This window comes from Natator depressus, chromosome 17 (genome assembly GCF_965152275.1).
Source record: "Natator depressus isolate rNatDep1 chromosome 17, rNatDep2.hap1, whole genome shotgun sequence".
NCBI classification, from domain to species: Eukaryota; Metazoa; Chordata; order Testudines; family Cheloniidae; genus Natator; species Natator depressus.
In genome coordinates, this window is record NC_134250.1 from 16,764,028 (window position 1) to 16,787,383 (window position 23,356).

The 23,356-nt window shown below is 44.9% G+C and overlaps 1 protein-coding gene across 3 annotated transcripts in view; it reads right to left on the minus strand.

Annotated features, from left to right (window-relative positions):
• Positions 1 to 23,356, minus strand: part of SPNS2 (SPNS lysolipid transporter 2, sphingosine-1-phosphate) — a 172,548-nt gene that overhangs the window by 83,210 nt on the left and 65,982 nt on the right. For all 3 annotated transcript variants that reach the window (XR_012642213.1, XM_074974558.1, XM_074974557.1), the window contains exon 3: positions 5,168 to 5,304. Coding sequence is in view for 2 of the 3 variants with exons in the window: in XM_074974558.1 (XP_074830659.1) it covers positions 5,168 to 5,304 (137 nt within the window). In the remaining variant the exon portion in view is untranslated. The remainder of the gene's footprint in view (positions 1 to 5,167; positions 5,305 to 23,356) is intronic.

Consider the following 23,356-nt stretch of genomic DNA (forward strand, 5'->3'; position numbering starts at 1 on the left):
AGACACCTTGCTTTATCTCACAGCCCTCTGTTGGTTGCTCTTCCTGCTCCAAGCTCTTCTTCCCTCAGCATTTAATTCACACAGACTTACTGATGTGCAATTTACACCAGCTCCAGACTGCCATCACCTCTGAAAATAGCCATTAATTTTCTGCCAAGTCAAAAATAGTTTGAGCCTCATATCAGAAGAGCAGTCCACAGCCTCAGGGCCAGGCACAGATTATAAAAAGAATTTGTGGCCCCTGTGCTACCTGAGCCTCCAGAAGTAGATGTGATCCAGCAAAGCCTTCTTGGGTGCTAAGCTAAGCAATAAAAGGCAGGCAAACAATCCTCGAATCAATAGAGCTGAAGTTTGCTCCTCCAGGTGTTCTAGCTTGTTCCCCCATTCAACCAGCTTTGTCACAACCTTATCTGGGTTGAGCCTCGTTTATATATAATCCCCTTTCATCCTGAAGGAGCCCCAAATGCTTAACTACACACACACACACACACACACCACACTGGGATCATTTTGCCCATCTCTGAAGTACAGCCACCATTAAGGAGAGGTGAGCTTTACTCAAGCCATGTGTATGGGAAATATCACAGCACTGTGAGATACTGAAAGCACTTTGCAAGCTTTCCACGCCTACGCACCTCCTCACTTTAAGAAATCGTAGCTGTCTGCCCACCAGAGAGCTGATTACTGGACCTTAGTGTGAAGGGAGGTGTGGGAGGCCAGCACGAGAGGGGGAAAAATACAACTCTTCAAGGCTTCCCCAGAGACAGAACTCTGGACAGATGAAGCAACCATGAGAGCTATTAGTCTGACTAACAGAGACAGTCACGGGGTCCCAGCAGCCACATCCAAACACTCAGACGATCCAGCACATTCTGGTTACTCCTGATAACTAAGTGGCTTCAAGGTGAAGTTATTTAGAAAGAGAACAATGGAGCAATCACAGGTTTATATGGCCTCCTGATGAAACACCATAAGGCAAGGCAGCCCAGGGAGGATCAGCCCCAGATATATAGGGCAATCAGACCTATGATTAATCAAAACACTATCCAAAAAGAAGACTTCACTTTTGCCATAGTCATTAATCAGTGATGACGGTGTCGGGCAAGGGGGCTGGAGAAATATTCACCTCTTCATGTGGAATGAAAATATAACGACTGGAGCCATGTTTTGGTAGAGGAGCTCTGTGGGGCCTCTTGTGCGCAGTAAGCACCTGAATGAATCGTTTGCCTTTGAGCCCCATATGACAGCTCACTCAGGGTTTTAAGTCTGCATGTTGTCATTTCATTACTGAGCCTGCACCAATACCCTGAAGGGGTTTTCCTCAAACACTCACCAAAATGCCAAAAATGGCTTGCTGGTGAAACTGCTATGACTTGCACACGCACAGGGACAGGACTCCTTAAAGGCCATGCACAAAGGACTTGAATTTTTACTGGGTGTTTGCACGTGCAAAGTACAGGCACAGGTACAGACTTGTTTAATTCTGGGCAGGGAGTTGAACCAAAACCGAATCGGTTTAAACCAGTACCGAACCTGAACTATACTTTTGTCCTATTTGCTGAACCTCAACTGGAACTGAACTGGTGGGTTGGGTTACCGCTTCAAATAAAGGTCCGGCATTTTTAAGCGCAATATTTTAGAACGCTACTGTGATCTTATTTTCAACAAGACAACAAAAATAACAAACAGGTACATGGTGGCTACCAGAGAGGCCTGCCCTGGGGTATAATGAGATGGGAATGAGAAGAAAACAAGGCCAGTCACAAGAGCAGGGAGGGAGCGAGGAAGCTTAGGAGCTGCCTGCACACCACATGAGGCAGCAGGAGGCGCCAGAGATAGATGGACCATCTCTGAGACACCCTCCGGAGGACAGAAGCGGTGGAACGCTTCCTGGTCCCAGAAGTTAACAACAACTCTTCCAGCCCGGCTCCCCAGCCCTTCTCCCCCTTAGATTCCCTCCTCCCACCCACCCCCAACCCCAGGGGCAGCTCCTCCCTCCAGTTCCCACACTTGAGGCACGACTCATGCACCAAACTCAGATTTATCCTCTCAAGGAATAAACATTAGAAAATGTTATTTTAATTTTCTCGAACAAACTGTTCATAGAAAAAAAATAATTAGGCTTATTTGACAGCACAAAAGCACTAGGAAAACTCATGTAAAGTTAAAGTTCATAAATAAATGGCCAAAAAGCAAAATAGTTTCAATTGTAAGTTTCAGCTCTCCTTCTTGAGTTTACTTCCACTGAGATCGAAATTTGATCTGAACTGGTTGAAACTGATAACCGAGCCATTTGAAGGAAAAAAAAAAATCAGAACTAAACCTGAACACACTGAACCTGAATCAAACCAAAATAACCACCAGTTTGACTCCCTGATTCTGGGCATGCACAAGTGGAGGCAGATCGGAGGCTGGCCTGAACATTTATCCATGTATAAGGAGCTTGCTAACTGCTTCCTTTATGTCCAATTTTCAGTCAGCAATGAATATTTATGAGGCAGACCCCATAAAAGCCCTTTAACAATCCAGTGGCCTCATTTTTCATGGGATCTGTAAGGTACTCAGCACCTCTGAAAGGCAGGCCCCTTGTATTTACAGTTAACATGGTAAATACCATGTAACCACAGGGATAGGTGCTTAGTAGTGTTATTCATGACATTGTGGTAGCATGCACCATGCAGTCAACACTTTCCAAACAGAGAATGGCAATTTACTATTTTCACTGAATGGCTATTGTTTCTTGCCTACTTCAGTATTTCTAATGTCACCACATAAAGGAGTTTTCTATGCTGTATTTCTATGGGCTCAGGCTGTGCCAACTTGCTGCTTCTCGACGGGTGTTTTCATGTCCACATGAACGTGGGCAACCTCTTCTGCTAACAGTAGATTCGCTGCTGCTTTTATTTAAACCAGTGAAGGGATCTTCATATTTTAAACCACCATCCCCTCCCACTATCACTTCTCTCCCTTCTTTAAGAACCAAAAGTGTTTTCTCCTTAAGCTAACGTTAGAAGTCAAAGATCATAAGCTGGGAAGCTACTGTATAAATAAAAACTGCACTTCCTCTTCTCTGACCTCTTGTCATTGCTATTTCAAAGAGTCACCTTGTGCAAGCTGGTGTGACTCGTCTGTTAGATTTCAGATTCCTGCCCAGGAGAGAGAAGTGGCAGCAGGACTGTCTTCAGTATGACCCAGGATCTCTGTCCTGTTGCTGCAGCCCTCTGATATACTGGTTAAAGAATGTCCTCCCACTGGCTGTAGAGTCTACGCTGGAGGTGGATCTCATGGCTTACAAGAAAGGTTTATGGTAAAGCTGAAGATCACAGTGGACCTTGGGCAGGGAATCAGAAATGACCCAGAACTTTTTCAGAATTTGGGGTTGTTTGGATCCAGGATTTTGGTTTTGGCCCACATCTATTGGTGACTGCAATCCAGAAGGAATGAGTCTGTACACAGAACATATTCTCCTGTTACTTGATGTTTAGAGTTGTATCCTTGTTTTACGGCAGCACTCACTCTTTCTTAGACTAACAATAATCCCACATCCACACTGAGCTACAGGAAAGCCTTTCACCTGTTGGCTCTTCATGAAGGGTTTAATGGCTTAACTCTGTTGCATGTCCTCTGTGGCTTACAACTGAGGGGTGACAACAACAACTACCTTTTTGCTATAACCACAGTTGCTTTCACAGCATGTTTCCAAAGAAAACCAAAAGAAACCTGATGTCATTCCAGATGGGAAGCGTTCTCTCTCCACTAAGAGTGCAGCATAACTGATTTTAAACCAGAGCAATTTGCTGGCATAGAAGAGTATATCTACACTGCAATGAAAAACCTGCAGCACTAAGTCTCAGAGCCCGGGTCAATTGACTCAGGTCAGCGGGGGCTTGGGCTGCTGGGCTCAAAATCGCAGCATAGATGTTCCTGCTCAAACTGGAGCCCAGGTTCTGATGGGGTGGGGGGGAGAGAAGGTCTTGGGAGCCCAGCCTCCAGCCCGAGCAGGACACCTACACTGTTATTTTTAACCCTGCAGACGGAGCCACCTGGGCTCTGAGATGTGGCTCCACGGGGAGTGTTTCTTTGCAGTGTAGACGTTACCCTAAAGACTTCTACGCTTGGCCCTATGATTTATGGGGGCTTAGAAATGCCATCCTATCCAAGTGGATGTCAAGGTGAGCAAATCACAGGTGTGACTTCCACCACTTCCACGGATGGTGGTGGCAACCTCTGTATTAAAAAACAGCACAGCATGCTTGTCATCCTTGGGGTGTGACCACAGCACTGCAACCTCTGGAATGCAGCTGAACCAAGAGGATGAATGGCTGATCCCTAGGGAAATCCGTCTGCGGCTCCCCTAGCTGTGATTTATCTCTCCAGGAATGCTGCCACCTGCAACAATTAAGCTTCCTCTGTGGTATAATTTAAATGAGAGGATTCTTTTCTCAAGCACTCCCAAGCCTTTGTTGTTTTGCAGTATCCTTGACAGGCAAGAAAACAAACAGACTGACATAGCCTCATTTACTGTAGGCTGAAACTGGGAGCATTGTGAAACGTATCGAAAGCTATCTTTGACTTTCCAAAATTAGGTGAGCCTGAGGATCCTATCATCAATTCCCAGAGAGATAATTTAATAGAGAAAGGAGCTGACACTGTACTAATCTAAGTCCTATTATTCACCTTCACTGCCTTTCAGGGAAATTGAGCCAGGGTGGTTACTCAAAATCTGTCTCTAAACTCCATCTGCCCAGCATTTTGCCATTCCATATAATCTGTTCAAGCAGAGTTAATGATAACTTACCATGGTTTGTGCAAAGAGGGGGCAAAAGAACCAATATTTGATTATGGATAGGTTTTTTTGGTTCTGTAAACTCTCCCTTAAAATAAAGCCTACACATCAATTTGAACATGTGTCTATATCTGCTTCCCCTGGGATGTTTAGGCAATTCACATGACCAGGGAAGAACACACTTCACTTTCAAAGAGACATGTGACCACAAACATTAAATACTTTATTACACAATACCCTATGTGATATGCCACACATACATCAACGGGGCATCTCACGTCCCTATACATTGTGGTGGGGAGTTTGGAACAGGATCCCATTACATTCAGTACACTATGCGGAATGCTTTGCTTATAATCCCAGAAACCACGCAGGTCTTACTTGCTCAGTGATGAAGGAGCTTGAAAAGGTGATAGCTGACCAGAAGAAGATCCCACAGCTGAGGATGATCTTCCTGTTGAAGCGGTCACCAAGGTAACCAAATATAGGTGCTGCCACCATGAAACTACAGATGAAAACTGCAGAGGGGAGAAAAGCAGGGGGGACATTTAATAAACATCAGGCAAAAATATGAAAACTAATTTTCTTCAAGCCAAGCCCTCTGGAAAGTAGTTCCACCCAATTGGATGTTCTGCAGCCCTGCTTACCAAGTTAGGCAACCCAATAGGCTTTCAGAAAGCATAGTGCCCATAAGCAAACAGACTTCTCATTACCAGAGAAAATTCAGACCAGTGAACTTGGGTTACCTTTTACAACACTAACACCCCTCAGAGTCTGCTGCAAGCTTACAATTGAGGGATGGGCGAAACAAGGACGGGATAAATCAAGAGCCTCTGCTCAAACCTCAACAAGAAGCGGACACAAACGTTTGAGAGCATTCAGATATAGTGTATAGATGCTGTCCCCCTTGTTGGCTATCTCAGCACAGACCCTGGGTGAAACACCCCATGGAGACTCACCCTTAGTAGCAGCCTTTTAATGCAGCGCTGAGGCAGCGTGAGAGGCATTTTCACTACCATTCCCCTAGCTGCACCTGCTGTGTGGCTCAACAGAGGGCTCCACCCTCCAGTTCACCCACCAGGACCTCAAGTCACTTTTCTTTAAATTTTTGCCTGACCCAGCATGATATACACCAGGGAGTAACTATTCTACTACAGGGGATAGTTTTGACCTGTAAGGCCCTAAATGGTGTGGGACCTCTATCTGAAAGATTGCCTTTCTCCACATGCCATTCCGACTCAGTTACAGTCAGCTGAGGTACCACTCAAATAAGGTAGGAGGCAGCTGGCAGAGTATCCTCTGCCACGACTTCTCAACTTGGGAGCTCATTCCTCCACCCGGCTCCAAAATAGTACTTGGGTCTTGTCCATGTTAGATCTAGGGACACCACTATATACACCTAATGTAGGTGCACTTAAACTAGTTTACACACTGCTTGTGTCAATTTGGCTAGTAAAGAGACTTATGTTAAAATCTATACAAGCAAGGTTTAAACCAGCATGTGTCTATATTCAGGATTTGCACTGGTGCAACTACAGTGATTTTTACATCATTGTAGGCACACCAGTACAATTCTTCTAACACAGTGTTTCTCAACCTTTTGGATACCAGGGACCGCCTTGCTGCCTTCCTAAACTGTATCAGGGAGACCTCATGCATCGATGCTGGTCCATGGACCAGTTGTTGAGAAACACTGTTAAAAGACCCTAGTTTATTGACATCCAGAGCATGCTGCAAGGCCCATGTATTCCTTGAGCTGACAGAAACTCGGTATGGTCTGGTGGCAAATTAGAGAGACTGGAAATATGTATTAAGGGTTATAAATCATATTAATTATTGGGTGGCTCCTGGCAGGCAAGGTGGGTTTCTGGCATTGTTTATTTGTAGCGTTCTATTTTTAAAATGCTAAGAGGAGACTGTGGAGCAAAGTACAAGTACTCCTTCTGATTAAATGTGTGTTTAAACAAAGTAATTAAGGGATTTTCATGGTAATAGGAAATAATACCCTAAAAAATGTGTGTAATGCTGGACCCTGGGAAGCTGTTTTAGAAGATATATGTGTATCTTTTTACATACTAAAATTCCAAAACCTTCAAATAAAACAATACATGTATGTCAGTTAAAGTCCATATTTTGCAATCCATACAATGGTACTTTATATTTTATCTCAACTTTTTATATTTCCTGTAGTAAGCAACATCACAACGCAAACATGTGTCATGTATGTAAATAAAATGAAGGAGTAATTCAAAGATAGAAAAACTAGATAAAAAAGAAATAGAAGTGCAAGATTATACCCATGCTCCTGTTTCACTTGTAGTGACAAGCCACTACTCTGCTATATGGACAATATACAAAATCTCACACTGAATACACGGAGCCTAGTTTGGCAGTCCCTGCATAAGCAGAACTCCCAGTGGAATGTTCTGTTTTTGCTGGAATAAGCTCTTTTCACCAGTAGATCACAAAGTGCTTTACAAAGGGAAGTCAGGATCATTATCCCCATTTTACAGATGAGGAAACGGAAGCATGAGCAGGGTCATGGTTTGCCCAACATCACCCAGCAGGCCACAGCCAGGAACAGAACTCAGGTCTCCCAGTCCACTGCTCTATCCACTAGGCCATGCCAGCTCCATAAAAGGAGAGCAGGATAAGGCCTGTAGCTATTAGGATTATCAGGTGGTGCTACTCCTACATTGCTATAGTACATGGAAACACACTTTCATGTGTAGCTCACGAAAGCTTATGCTCTAATAAATTTGTTAGTCTCTAAGGTGCCACAAGTCCTCCTTTTCTTTTTACGAATACAGACTAACACGGCTGCTACTCTGAAAATTTTCATGTGTAGGAAACACAGAGGTCCCTGAACACAGTGTAACTGGTGCAATTCCACTATACACCAGATTTAGGGATTCTACACAGTGTTCTCCATATGCACCACTTACACCACTCTGCAGGACTCCCCGTGTCCTCATTGAGAAGGGGTGGGAGTGACCTGAGCAGGAGCCAGTTGGATTCACTACCTTGCTGGACACTGCCCCCCTGTATTGCTGAAGGAGCTGGGGAGCACCTGGGCTGATGTTCCGTAGCCTGGGGCGGGAGAGGGGATTCCTTAGCCCCCTACCCTCCCCCAAGCCCCTCAATACACAGTACAGCTACTCAAGCTGTGCATTCAGTGAAGGATTTGCCCTGTACTGAACTCGGCTTAAAGAGTTTGACTCTGCAAGGTGCTAACCTCAATCTAGCAAGGCACTTAAGATTTAAGCACTTGCATAGTCACTAACCAAGTGTTTGCTGGATGGGGGTGACAGTGGTCAGCACCTTGCAAGCTTTAGCCCACAATGAACTTGGATCTCTCGAGAGAGAAAATCTGTTTACAATGAAACAGAAGAAGATGACAGATCCAAAAAGTGTCAGAACGTAGCAAAAAGGAAAGGAGTACTTGTGGCACCTTAGAGACTAACAAATTTATTTGAGCATAAACTTTCGTGAGCTATAGCTCACTTCATCGGACGCATGAGTGGAAAATACAGTGGGAGCTGGTGAGCTGTAGCTCACGAAAGCTTATGCTCAAATAAATTGGTTAGTCTCTAAGGTGCCACAAGTACTCCTTTTCTTTTTGCGGATACAGACTAACACGGCTGCTACTCTAGAAGGTAGCAGTGTGCTGATTGCAGTTCCAGGTTGAGTGACCCTTTCGCTTGGAATCACACTGTAATTCATTCATTCCAGATTCACAAAGTCTGCCATTTTTATTCAGACAACAAAATAGAAAAAATTAAAACAAGCATCCAAAGAAACCTCAGCCCTGCATTTCACTTGATTCAGGTACCGAACAGCCTCATCAAACCACCTCTGGGGCATTTAGGGCCTGATCCAAAGCCCACAGAAGACTGGGAGTCACAAGACCTGAATTGTATTCCCAGCTCTGCCACTGCCTTGCTGGATAACCTTGGGTAACTTTTTTCTATTGGCTGTAATGAACTCTGGATCACACCCCTAACATCTACTTCCAGCATCTGCGTACAAGCAGAAGACAAGATCCTATGTGCATTCAAATATCCTCTTCCCAACTCACCCAACATCTCCCAGTTCCACACCAATAAATAACATGTTCCTTGCTACTCATGGGTCCCTGGGGGAACATGATGTTGGCAAATTCTCTTCTGAACCAAGCTGAGAGCTCTCTCACAGGTAAAAAGCTGAATTCACAGCTCCACAAAGGAGTAAACAAAGGGACAACAGAACCTAATAAATAATAGATAGCTGAATAAAGCTGTCACAATAATAAATTTAATTTGCATCAGATTATTTATGACCCAAATATGCATCAAAGCACTGATTGACTCTTAAGCAAATGCAGAAAATGATGGCTATGTGATCTGTCAAGCAGATCTGCCTGTTAGATGTGTGTCCCACAAATCAATTTTTGCGATTGCTCCTGTATATGACAGATGAGGTTCCTGAGCAGGACAGACAGGTGCAAACACAACAAAAAGTGACTCTACACAACTTACAAACTAGGATAGGAAAGCAGAGGAGAATGAATCCAGGGCACCTCACTGGGCAGAAGGGAAACCTGAGTTACTGTTCCAGATCTGTGTCTCACTCTGGATCCTGGCCCAGGTCTCAGTGCTAAGTAAACCTCATGGCAGGAAGGATTTTATCCCCCACACAGAGCTACCGCAAGGTTATTCATTAGGCAGAGGGGGAACATGAGGGTAAAGGAAGATCACTGGTCTGTAACACAAAATAAAGAGCTCAGCTCTCATGCTAGCCCCTCCTCATTTCTATTTCCCCCTTCAGCTCCTCTCCCCTTACACAACAGCTTTCACCTCAGAGCACCACACTGCAGCCACTGGGTGTCTACATTAGAGAGAGGACAGTGACAAAGAACCACCATGAGTCAAATGTCATTTCATTACCCTCCTCCCAATGAGCAGCTGCTCTTTCCATTTGCACTTCCTGCCCTTTCAGAATAGAATCAACTGCTGAAAAGAGAGAAAGTGAGATGGCACAGTGCCAGGCACCCACTGAGGTTCAGGATAAGCTGCTCAGGAGGTACAGTGGGAATGTCAGCGCAAACCCATAGAGGAGAGGGGTACAGGTAATGTGGGTTGACAGCCATTATGTAGGCTGAGAGGTGAAGGACCTAAAACAGGGCCAAGCAAAGCAGCCAACGCCCAGCTCCGGGATGGAGTTGACGTGCGCATCAGCAGAAGCAAAGCAAGCCTCTGAGGAGCGGATGAATAAAAATACATTTAATAAATGCCTCCCAGAGGAAGGCTCTTTTAAGCACAGGCGTTTTCGAAAGGGGAACACATTTGTCTTTATCCCTCCTTCTACATCACAACTAAACTAAAATGCCTACTGTGGTGAAAACACAGGAAGTGTCTAATTGCCTAAACAGGATGGCTCCGTATCTATTTCTGCCTCTGAATGCCTGACCCACCCTGAGACAGGTGGGCCGGCACTCCCAGCAATCTTTCCGTATGTGGTTGGAATTATAAAAATTATATCTTTGAAAAACAAAAAGGCAAAGCATCCTCTCTGGGCTCCATTGCCTACTTCATGCACCGTTGCCCCCGAGTGCTCGTTCAGTCATTTTGGCCAGCAAGCTGCCATTCAACTCACGCATTCCTCCCTCAGGAAATAACCAGCTGCCCGTTTGCCCAGTAGAAAAGAAAAACCCTAGATACTTGAGACAAAGAGCGGGAGGGAGAGAAAAGACTGGAAGTGCAGAATTTAGTGTCTTATAGCCATGAAATCCTCCTGGAACTAGACCCATTGTTTTCCCCCACCCCCTCAATAAAGATTTGACCCCTGTTGTTGCACCCTGTAATGATGGCCCTAAAAGAACCTGCTGGTGAGAACAACCACCATCAGCTTTCCACATCCTCACTCTATTCCGATAGCACTGTCTGCTTTGCCACACTTGCTCCCTCCCTTGGGATGGACCAATCCTTTCAGGCTTGTGGGGGCCACAATAGCAAGTGCTCTGTACGACTGAGGGGAAGATGGGGTTCTACCAAAGGAACCAGGCATAAGCTGCATTTGCCCAGTTACTGAAAAGCTGCTTGGCTCCCACTGCATCTGCCAGAAATAAAAACTCCAGCCAGGTTGTGATTTAACCCTTACAAGGGTTGTTTTTCCATCGGGGATCATTTAAAAAGGCTCCGTTTCAACTAAAAATAGCTTTCTTTCTCCGAGCAGGGATGTTTCCTATAAAAAGTGGCCACTATGTTAGAACACTGAATCAGCATGGAGCTGTGTATTTACTATTAACTGAGTGCTGATAGTACACGTGGCTCTCTGGAAGGCAAAGCCAGACAGCCTCTGCCCCAAGGGACATGCAATCTAAACAGAAACAGAGAAGACAGATGCGCTGTGAGGTTGTTAATATTTTCCCAAGAACAACATATTTCTAAACAATGGGAACACCTGAAACACCCAGAGCACCTTTCTGGGCTCTGATAATATTCAGATATATACAAGCACAATCTTTCTCTGCACCTGCAATGGCAAATAAAGTTCTTACCATCTACATAGCCAGCCCCACTGTCTTGAGGACACTTTTGTTGAATACTGCATTATTGATGGTTGCTTTATTGGTATAATAATATCACTTAGCACATACATAGCACTTTTAATCGCAAAGCACTTTTCAAAGGAAGCTGAATATCATGAACTCCATTTACAAGATGAGGAAATTAAGATCCGGAGAGAGGGGAAGGGACTCGCCCAAAGTCACCCAACAGGTCAGTGGCATAGCCAGAAAGAGAATCCAGATCTCCCGAACCCCAGTACAATGCCCTACCCCCCATTAAACTGCACCTAGACGGGAAGGTGAATGAGCAATGCTAATTCTTCCCAGGGCAAAGTCTAAGTTTTTAACCCTACGATCACAACTACTGAGAAGAATTTTTATTATAGCACCAAATGCAGGACTGGCCACTCCACAAGGAGTGTGCTCATCCTGTGGTACTGCATACTGCTGTCCTCGATACATGAGGGGTCGAACGTGGCTTTCTTGCCATGAACGGGGGGGTTCTGCTCGCTTGGCAAGCTGAAGCAGTCTATCATTCTTAATCATTTTGCTCACACATTTCATGCATCCTTCTCAGCAGCATCCTTATGAATGAAGGGAGAACTGCACTCACATGTGAGATGCCAATGCATTAATACAATCAGAACCAATGATACAGCCTCCTACATCAGAGTTCAGCCTCCACTCCATCATGACCACAAACGATTTGATTACGGTAATATTGTCATGTAACTCCCCATGATCATTATGTTTTACTATTTTCCTAGCTTCGCAGCCAGTGGCTGGATCATGCCAAACAAAACCAAATAAAAGCCATGAGATGGGCCGATTTGAGACAATGAGACTGAGGCGCACAGATTTCACAGGTCAGAGATCTGTAGGGGTTGGAGGCCGATTCAAACCATGCCATCAGTCATATGCTGAGTATGCATGCTGTATATTGACAATATTGAGACAGCACCGCAAGGAAAATGCACTAAATTGATCTCAGCATCTCCAGAATGGAGCAGAGGCCAAAATCAGCTCGGGAATCTAATCAACATTTCATCCTTGTGTACTCTGAATTCTTAGCATACTAATAAGAACACATGGACAGTGGGAGCCATTAAAAGTGAGATACTTCCCACTCACAGCAATTACATTTACCATAGTCTTCCTCTAGCTCTGTGCGAGGTAGGACATTCCGGAATACGTTTCCCCATGCTGTTGTGTGTGCATGTCCTCCAGACACTCTATATACTGCTGAGGGACTATGGGATAGCTGAACGGATTTTCCCACAATACACTGCTACAAAACATTGTTAGGAAGCACAGTCAGCGTGGCCGCACACACATAGTTGACATGTAGTTACGCTGAGAAACAGGCTTCTGTACAGACCCCTCTCAAACTGCTCACTGTCACAGGGTCCAATGGTTGTCACGATCAGGGTCCTGAATGCATAGCTTTCCCAACAAATTCATGACTCACTGAGCTTCTAACAATACTGTCTACAGGGAAGGATCAAATACTAACAGCTCCATCCCTCTTGATCACTTCAGAAACTGGGTTCTTCCAGAAAATAGTTTCCAGGCTCCCAGCAAAGGATATCCTGAAAGTAGACTCTGTGTACCTTAGCTACCATGAATAATTGCTTCAGTGGGAATTGCTGGGAAATCCACTCCTCTTGGAAACAGAAGAGCAGATAAAAATAGCTAGAGAATCAATGCAATAGCATATTAACATACCAGTGCGCTGGGAGAAACTGTGCTAGGCAAAAGGTATCCAAAGTCAAGTGGGTAAAAGGATGAGCTACAAGCTAGCACCACCTCTTACAGGAACATAAGATTTACTCGAAATTGGAGCAGACCAACAGTTCATCAACTCCAGGATCCTGCATTAGCGGGTATCTGATACTTCAAAGGTAGACAACACCCCCAAGCCAATTGTGCAATGCTATACAAGGGGGGGAAAGATTCCTTCCAGCCCCCAGTTTACAGTTTCTTTACCATTTTTTGTAGCAGGTCATGATTGCTCAAGAAAAATTAACCATCAATAAAATCAAGGCTAAAAGAATCAACTCAAATAATATAACCATCCACTACCAGCCAGAAGGCTCAGAGATAAGAGATTGTGCACAAAACAACATAAACAGTAGCAAAAGCCTATAAAGCACTACCCTGACAGCATTTCTGAAGAGCCTTTTATAGAAGCAAGATGGAGGATAAGGAGAGGTCATGACATTGATTAGTAAGAGCTGGTTACAGCCAACTAGCTGTCAAAAGGTGGCTTTGCTCATCATTGTTACTGGTGGGTTGAGACAGGCAGGGACTATGCCTGCAGCCAACAGGACATTACCAGAGGGAGAAAGAAGGGGAGGAGGAGGAGGAGTGTGTGTTTTCTGGTGGTGCTACCCCACTCAGCATCACTCCTGTGCTGCTTGGTGAAGTAAAGGCTAAAAACATGGCTGCTGTTTACAGCATTTGTTTCCCACACTTGCATCAGTGAATTTCTAAACTAGCCACTGAACTAGGGTGACCAGAGGTCCCGATTTTATAGGGACAGTCCCGATTTTTGGGTGTTTTTCTTATATAGTCTCCTATTACCCCCACCCCGTCCTGATTTTTCACATTTGCTGTCTGGTCACCCTACACTGAGCTGGGATTTTTCTGCCCTAGAAGAGCCGCGTGACAGGTTTTCCCTGATGGGTGAGGAGGATTTAAAATGTCTGCCCCATTGGGATAAATCTCCTTCTGCCAGAAATAGTGTGTGTGTTTGGGAGAGAACTAAACAGAGTTTAACATTTTGGTTTAGGTCCCAGTCGGATCCTAGAAGAGCAGAGGCAGCAAAATGGTGGGCTAAGAGGATATAAACTGCAATTTTTTGAAATATTTCCAAACATCAAGAAGGTCTGAACAAAGTTTCAGTATGGTTCTGAAGTTACCAGAACCCATTCATTCACCTGTAGTCAGTGAGCCATCTCTATTTTGCCTAACTCCTCCCTAAACAAAAGGAAGCACTAGAAGTCCAAAATCACTTACTGAATTCAATGAGATTTGGATCAGACAATTTTTTATTTAGAATCAACTGAGATTTTTAAACAGTGAAAACATTTCTACCACCAATATGTTTTATTAAAGCTTCTAAAACACAACAAAAGCACAAAATTAAAGTTTGCAGTGTTCTTTAACATAAAACCTTTGTACTGATTAGGTTTAGGAAGACAACATTTCATCAACATAGTAGATTCAATCAGCTGAACTAGCAAAAGGTTTACATGTATGTCTACTGAAATGTACGCAGAAGAGTAAGACTTCTGGAGGCTGCTTTGTGGTTGATAAAGTTGTAATTCCAAAAGCTCAAAACAAACACACAAACCCCTCTTTTGCTACTGTAAAGTAATAATCTCCCTTGTCAGGCAACAGAAGTTTCCTTCCCTTGGGATTTCTCTCTCTCCATTTGATTTAACTTGGTCTGATGATTTGAGAACTTTGCAGATTAAAACAGTGGAGTAAGATAGCAAGTCATCCCTTCACAAACACAGCCTCAACACACACAGAACGTGTCTCGTGGGTTTATTTGCCATTGTGCAATCTTGTTAGGGATAATCTTGTTAACTGAACCAACCGATTAGAATGGATTTGCATCCATTTTGGTCAATGCTGAATGAGAACAGAAGTCCCAGAAGTACAGAGTCTGGTCGATAACTTTGCAGCACTGAAACATTCTCAGAGACGTTTATACAGGATTGGTTTTGCTTTAGCACGACTGCTATACACTTAAATGAGATTGATTGCTGTTCTGGAAACAGTTGTTGACTGAGAAAGTTAAAGAAGACCTCATTTGAAAAATATACCAGTTCTCTCCCTTCCTTTGTGTTCGATCTGTCTATCTTTCTAAGAGGAATTCAGGTCATACAATGTATGTCCCCATCCTGATGAGAGCGCTAATTCCACATAAAACCCAGAGAGAGCAGAAGGCAGTGTTTCATGAGTACCATGCGGTGAGATGAGCAGGAGGATGGAATTTTCATTCCCAGGCTTTGGGTTAGAGAGAGATGGCTGGAAAGAAACACTAAACAGTCACGAAAATTGATTATTTTATCCCTCTCTCTCTAGCAGAAATATTTTCCCACTGTATCTATGACACAGCACGCACATGGCTGTTGCGTTCACTGCAGCCCCAATGAAACAAGGCCAAAATAATCTGAAATAGCTAGTGATTTTGGGGGCTGAAATTGAGATGCCTTAAAAGGGCCTCAGTGCCTGCACTCTTAGATATAATCAGGCCCCTATTAGGTGTCTCAAGTTGGCCACCCAAACACTGAGGCTCCAAAATCACAAGTCACTTCTGAACAATCTTTGCTCAGGGCTGCATTGCAAGTGTCAGGAGTCAGACTTCAGAAAGAATGGTAATGTACAACAGCTCATGCTGGCCTTACAGGGTGCAGAGGATGTCACTCGGCTGTGAAGCCCCATGCTGCAAATTTTGGTCACACCAGCTGCAAGTCTCTTCTTAGCCAATGGGTATTTTAAAACCAGCCACTGCCACCCGGAAGCCTGCACTATCATTTGGTAGAAGATTATCCCTCAAGCCTGGTTTCCTATGGCAGAAACAGATGTCCATGTGCTATGCACCTCTGCCCACTCAGCAGTGTCATCATGGGTGTGTTACAGCAGCAGGGTGGAAAAAACCCAGCATGTAAGGAAGAAAAGGAACAGAAAGAAAATTGACTTCAGGGTCTAAAGGAGAAGGAGCCAATAGAAATGCCTTCTGTGCTCCTGACCAGGACTCTGGAACAAGTCAGTCCTGATGGTTTCAGGAGAATCCGTCCCAGGCTTTATACAGGAAATATTGCCTGTCAAATGAGGGTTTGTTTAGATCTCTAAAGCCCTCTAGGCCAAGCAGGGTACAGTCAAAGCTACTAGCTCTTAAGATCTGACCTTGTACTCCATATGCAGGCAAATTTCAAATGACTTCAATCAAAAGTATTCCTATCTGAGGAGTACAGAATTGGGATTCAAATACAGGCCAAATCGTGACCCTCTGGGCCAAATCCCAGATTTCCATAGGGGTCAAGGTCTGTTTTGTGTATGTAAAATCATCCCCCCTCCTGGAGGCTTCTCTGTGACTGCAACAACAGCCTCCAGGCGGCTTCATGGCACCAGCTAGACCAGTGAATGTGAGTAGCACAGATTTGTTTGCAAGACCTCCACCTCCACTGAGAAGGAATACAGGCAGCAGGCAGGGAAAGAAGCTGCTGAGACACATAGCACTCTGGAGTCAGGATCCCCCATCAGCCCAGCTGCACCAGCCTGACCAGCCTGTAGGTCACTGGCAGGATCTGGTCTGATATTAACTGAAGGTGCCCACAGACCTTAGACACAGCATGGCTCAGTTGGGCTTTTAGTTAATACACCCAAAGATTTTTGCTATCTGTATTTAATTTGGTGAGGGTCAAAATAGCTGGTTTTTATTTAACAGCAATATTTCCCTCAGCAGGGAAGGGGGAGGAAGGGGACTGTTAACTTGTATTGCAGACTAGAGCCTATAAAAGGGCACCCACTGCCCTGCTCACTGAAGGGTGGCAGGGAAAGAATTTCAGATGGAGATTTACTGCTTGGGACACTCCACTCCGGCTCCAATATAGCACATTTCCCCAATTCAGAACAACAGGGAAACCCCTTGTCTGCTCCTATGGCACATGCCTGCCCTCTCTCCCACCTCCGGCACTGCTGCCTTGCTTTTGATTTTTACCCCTTGTATTGATTTGCAGAAGGGCAGGCTGTGCTCAGATTGAGCTCAGCATTAATCAGATCAAACCTAGGTGCAGGAGCGCTGCAGGCAGAAAGTCCAACTGGAGCATGGGGTCAGGGTTTTGGCAATGGCAAGTTGTGGTAACTTCCCATCTGTGGGAGGTGCAGAGCAATCAGAGGCCAAAACTGCCCAAAGTGTAAATTGCACTGGCTGGGGACAAAGCATGGCCAGGACATGTAGTGATTCCTGGGCCCAGAAAACCACTTAAGCATATGCTTAAATTTAAGTATGGAACTGGGATGATTTCATTGCTTAAAGTTAAGCATGTCTGTGCTTCAAGAGCTCTGCTAGATCAGTGCATCCTCCTATGGAGCCCTCTGGTAGAATTAAAGCTGCCCCAGAGGAAACCCCAACAAGGCAGTAACAGAGCCTGTCTTCCCTGAAGGTCAAGTCCCCCCATTAAAATGTGTAGCTCAGGAATTCTCAAACTTCATTGCACCGTGACCCCCTTCTGACAACAAAAATTACTACATGACCCCAGGAAGGGGGATTGAAGCCTGAGCCCACTGGAGCCCCACCGCCCTGCATGGGGTGGGCCCAAGCCCCGTCACCTGGGATGGGGGTGGAGGGCGGAGCCCAAACCCAAGGGCTTCAGCCCCAGGTCGGGGACAGTAACCTGAGCCCCACTCCCCAGGGCTGAAGCCTTTGGGCTTTGGCCCCGGGCGGTGTGGCTCGGGCTTTGGCTTCAGACCCAGGGCTTGGGCTTTGGCTCTGGCCCCGAGCGGTGTGGCTTGGGTTTTTGCTTTAGCCCCAGGCAGCAAGGCTCGGGCTTTGGCTACAGCCCCAGAGCTCAGGCTTTGGCCCCACGCCCCAGCAAGTCTAAATACCGGCCCCAGCGATCCAATTAAAAGGGGGTTGTGACCCACTTTGGGCTCCCGACCCACAGTTTGAGAACTGCTGGGACTCTAGCTGGTTTAAGTTATAGGTCCCTATGTCAGCCAGAGTGAATCAGGTCTATCCCCTCGTTGTATCCCTAGCAATCACCACTGTGCTAACTCTTCCAGACCAGACGACCATAAGTGCCATTAAACCATCCCAGATGCTCAGTGGCACAGACCAGAGCTTGCCAGCAAAGATGGCACAAAGCAGCATCTCTCCTCCCCAGAATCATACCACACCAATATCATTGGAACCTGGTGCACAGGAAAACGTGATGTTTCCTGATCCTAATTTTTATTTTTTTTACCATAAACACCAAGTCGACATTTCCCCCTTTCCAATGAATCACTAGTTCCATTTCTTGCCCCAGTAACACATCCCAATTCCAGATCATGTCCTAGTTTGCACTAAGTTATTCCACCTCAGAACAAAAATCAGCCCCAATACCTGTTTTCTGCAGTAAGCAGAAAACAGGAAAGAGAGAGCGAAAATACACCATAAAAACACAGTGTATTCCGAGTAAATCCTTTGCTACTTTTAGCTCACCAATAGCAGCAACTTCCTAACAACAACGTTACAATAGAAAGTACAAGAGCTTCTCATGCCATGGTTGCTAATGGAAACCTGCTAAAAGAAACATATTCTTATCCCAGGGCTTGAATTCAGGCTCTGGGTTTTAAAAAAATAAACTCACATGTAAATGCCTTTTCCCCACTGGGGGGGGCTTTTATTGTAATGGGCTCCTGGGAGGGTTCTGGCTGCACTTACAAAGCTGGAGAAATGCTGTGATGCTTGGACTTGTGCTTCAAAATATCCTGTCTGAACAACAGGGACACACGCCAGCAAACGGCTCCATGGCAGCCACTGCAGTGCAAAGCATGATGGGAAAGCTAGGCTTCAGTTGCTGTCCCACAATGCCCTCTCCCCCTATGTTCACCCAAAGCAGTTAGAGACTGCTGGGGACCCTGCAATACTCAGCCCCACACAGGGTGGCCCTCATGGAAACGGGAGAGGACGACACCGGCAGTGGCAGATTCTCTGCTGTGGAGAAGGCTCCCACAGCGCCCCAATCAGAGCTCCTGTCACACCACTCGTGCCTCTCTGCCGCTGTTTTACCCTGACGTGAGTGCTGCTGCCCCCCTGGTAACTGGTCTCCCCGTTACCATCCCCTGGCTCTTTAGGGGGCTGTTTTACTGGCTGATGTGGGATGTGGCAGAGTACCTGCTCCCTATTTTGGGGGAAAGATACCCTGCTTACATTTTCATTATGTCATTGGCACCCAGACAGAACAGTGATGGACACAAGTACTTCCTACTCCTATCTGGCAGTGAGAGGAGCGAGATGCTAGGTTTTGCTGAAGCTACTGATCTAGTGGGGTTAGGTAGCCAGGAGCTGCTCTCACTATCTTTCCAGCACAGCCTGTATTTGGGGTGAGGTCCTGCTACTGTACCAGAGCAGCCAGAACTGTGGGAGCGAGGGCTTTACAACATGTTCTGGGCACTGCGTGAGTAAGGACAGTAGGGTGAGTGAACAGGAAATGCTCCACTATGGGGTGAGATGCTTAGAACTTGCTCCAGCTCCTACTTTCATATTATCCAAAGGAGCACTGCTGTGTGAGTGTTTCTCCTGCACGAAGGACAAGGAATGGCATTCGCAACACACTTTTCTACACATGCAAATGAAAATGTGCAGGGTTTGAAAGCAAATTCCTTCACACGGCTTTTGTGTAAAATTCTGACCTTTTCAATCAAAGACATGTATGTACATGTGCAGCAGAGAACTCTAACAGCTCCAGAAACAATAGGCTATTAAAAAAAATGAATCTATGAATATATTTTAAAACACAGATAACGTCTTTGCAAACTGTGACCAACTTTCTTCACTGAAGTTAATTTAAATCCCTGTGAACTTCTGAAGAGATAGCACAAGACCAGGAGTGACTCTCTTGTTTCTCATTCTTTAGCGGAAGGAAGACATTTGTCAAATTACATTGGAATTCAGTGGGTGGTACGGGGGCAATGTATTATTATACTCCACACCTGAACATAGCCATTATATGAACAACATACCCCCATATCTCAATGTCTGTACTTTGACCCGTTAAACTTTTACCCCCAACTGGGGAGATTGCAGATTATGTATTCCTTATGCCACCCGTACCTAAACCGAATTTCGCACCCCTTGATAATCTGTACCTTATTCCTTGATAACCAGAAACTTCTATGCTTAAACTCTGTACCGTTTTCTTTTTACTTCAACACCTGGCAGCAAAGGCCTCAAGAGGATATTGGAAACCTCTGATCTTTATTCACCTCCCTGTTCTAAACTGGGCAGTGCATGGGCATGGGGTATAACTCTGAAAATCATGCCGTCAGCAGCTTTATGCTAATTCGGTTCTTTAGGAATACAAATCACTGTGGAATGGGAACACATTCTGTTTAATACCTGGGATTTTGTCTCTCTTCTTTACAAGTGATTTTTTTTTTTAACTGCTAGTGAAAGATGCCAGGCCAACAAAGGGCTCCCTACATTCCCAGTTCATTGAGAGAAATCACACAAATTTCCTCATGTTGGCCTTACCTGTAGGGGAGTATGTTCCAGGGATGAGAGGGGATTTCAGACTCCATTGCCCCGTTCAATGGCCTGCCTCTGCGGCCATCAAGCAGGAGAGTCAGTGCCCAGTGCAATTACAGTTTTTGTGATATGAATGCCTCCTGTCCATTAGGAACTGGACCAAGAACACGCTCATTTCACAGAAGCCATCTAGTCCAGTGATTAGCACCAACTGCTTCAGAGGAAGGTGCAAGAAACCCTGCAGTGGGCAGTTACGAGATAGCTTGCCTTCAGGGAGCTTCCTCCTAAAAAACACATTAGTTATAGGCTGGGTCATGCCCTGAAGCATGAGGGTTTACATTACTTCCAAAAAACTCTTGTTTATTTTAATATTTACGGGAGGGATAGCTCAGTGGTTTGAGCATTGGCCTGCTAAACCCAGGGTTGTGAGTTCAATCCTTGAGGGGGCCATTTAGGGATCTGGGGCAAAACTTGGGGATTGGTCCTGCTTTGAGCAGGGGGTTGGACTAGATGACCTCCTGAGGTCCCTTCCAACCCTGATATTCTATGATTCTATGTTCAGGCTTTTTTTTTTTTTTTTAAACACTCCCGCCACACTCTTAGCCTCAATGATATTGCTTGTGGCACTAAGTTCCACAGGCTAATCACTCATTGCGTGAAAAAATGTTATCTCCTAAGATCGGTTTTGTATTGGCCATCTTTCAGCTTCACTGAATGTCCCCTTGTTCTGGTATCATGAGAAAGCGTGAATAGAAACATCCGATCTACCTTCTCCAGACTCCTGGTCATTGTATGTGCCACCATCACACTCCCTCTTATTTCTGAAGGGGAAATCTACAGTACACTGCTCATCTCTGAAACTGCTGCTCCAGGGAAGGAAGCGATTGGGGTAAGAGAAGGGACATGGAGACAGAATGACAGTTTATATAGGAGTACAGGACTGGTGAGCTGAGCTAGACATGCTAGCCAAGAATGTCTTGAGTGCAAATGAACTTGGTGTCTAGTTTCATTATGAACCACCAATTCCTGTGCAAAGCTGACAAGAGACTGTCTGCGCTGGCATTTATCCCCTCCCCCAAATTTATTCTCACTTATTTTATTTCCCCAGCTGTTATAGTCTTCAAGTCACTCACGTGCACAGCTACAGAAACAGTTTATTTAGTCCTGACAGCATCTGACCCAACAGATATCTGCAAGGGCCAGAAAAGAGTTAAAACAGACACATTTACAATATGCCAGCTTCACTCAAGGAGGAGTGTGGATACAGCACACAGCAAATTAAATTCTCAGCTCAAAACATGAGCTGAACCTCTGGAATCTCTGTAGTCACTGTGTGGCTTTTCCCTTGTAATAAAAGAACACTCACCGCATCTCTAGCTACACTCACAGCTGCTACTCTAAAAACTCTCTCACTTAGTTATTTCTAAGCCATCTACCACCGTGGTATCTAATCTCCAATATATAGGCTTTCTATACATTAACCAGTGAATCCTACACCCCAGGTAGGAGGGAAGTAAAGTTCAGGACCCGATCCTGCGCAGTACAAGGCACCCTCAGCTCCCACGGACTTCAATAGCAGAGAAGCACCCTCTGCATACTTTTCAGCATTAGGCCCTATATTACTGGACCATAACCGCAGAGGGGGTCACGGTTATAGCTGGGATTCAAATTTGGAAAGGTGTGGCCTGAGCACAGGACTAGAAGCCATAAACACTCAAGAGGGATAATCCCAATTTTAGAAGCAATTCCATCATTAGGTACAGTATATACGCTAATAGCCAAATGAATCTCTCCTCCTGCCTAGGCCTGTTGCCATGGGTTTGCCAATCTGTTTCCCCAAACAGCTAGCAACCTTTTGCTGTGTCTTTTGCACCATTAGCGACTACAAAGAAATGTTGGCTATAGACTGTAATTTGCAGTTATGCATCAAGGGGCTGCAGGACAAAGTGTTGCAAAAATGGCAAGCCCACAAATAAACACGTATGCTAACAAACAAGCTTCATCAGACAATGAAGAGGGATTACCAATCTTGTAAGGAAGCTTCTGTTTTACATTTGTAAATGGCTGGTGCTATTCCATAGAAATTATTCACGGGCGATATTTTCCTGGCAGCAGTTAGGAACTGCATTACCTCATGCAGTTATAAAGCAATCTGTTCACATTGGCTGGTTGCCCTTTCAAAGGGGCAAATTCATTCAGGTGAGTTGTTAAACAGTGATGCATCCCTGGATTGAGATTAACTTGAACTAAAAACAAACAATCCCAATTAGAGAGGGGCCTGGGATGGATCACTATTGATTTATAAGGGAACCATCCTATTAACAGCCAAGTGGCATCACTGTGTGACCTGGAAACACCCCCAACCCTCAGTTTTTGGGAAATTCAACTAAAGAGCTTGAGCTGAACTTTGCAACTCAGGAGCATCTCTAGATACAAAACACAACCTCTAGACAAGATCAAGGCTATCAGCAATTCCAATTGCCATAGAGGGCTGCTATTCTCGTGATAAGTGTCCCCCATATTTAGGAGATCTATTCTGTTATGCTCTATTTACAGAACTAGTGCTACCAAAATAAAAAAAGGCTGAGTGCAAACTACTGTAGAGTGTAAGGTTTGCAAACGCAACATATACTTGTGCATCATCAGTTACATTAATGTTAATTTATTCCCTTTTTTTTTTTTTTTTTTAAAGGTACCGGATGGCTCCAGGGATTGTTATTTGATTAAGGAGCCCATCACTTCCAGATTGCTTGTTTCAATCAGGCCTCAGTATGCA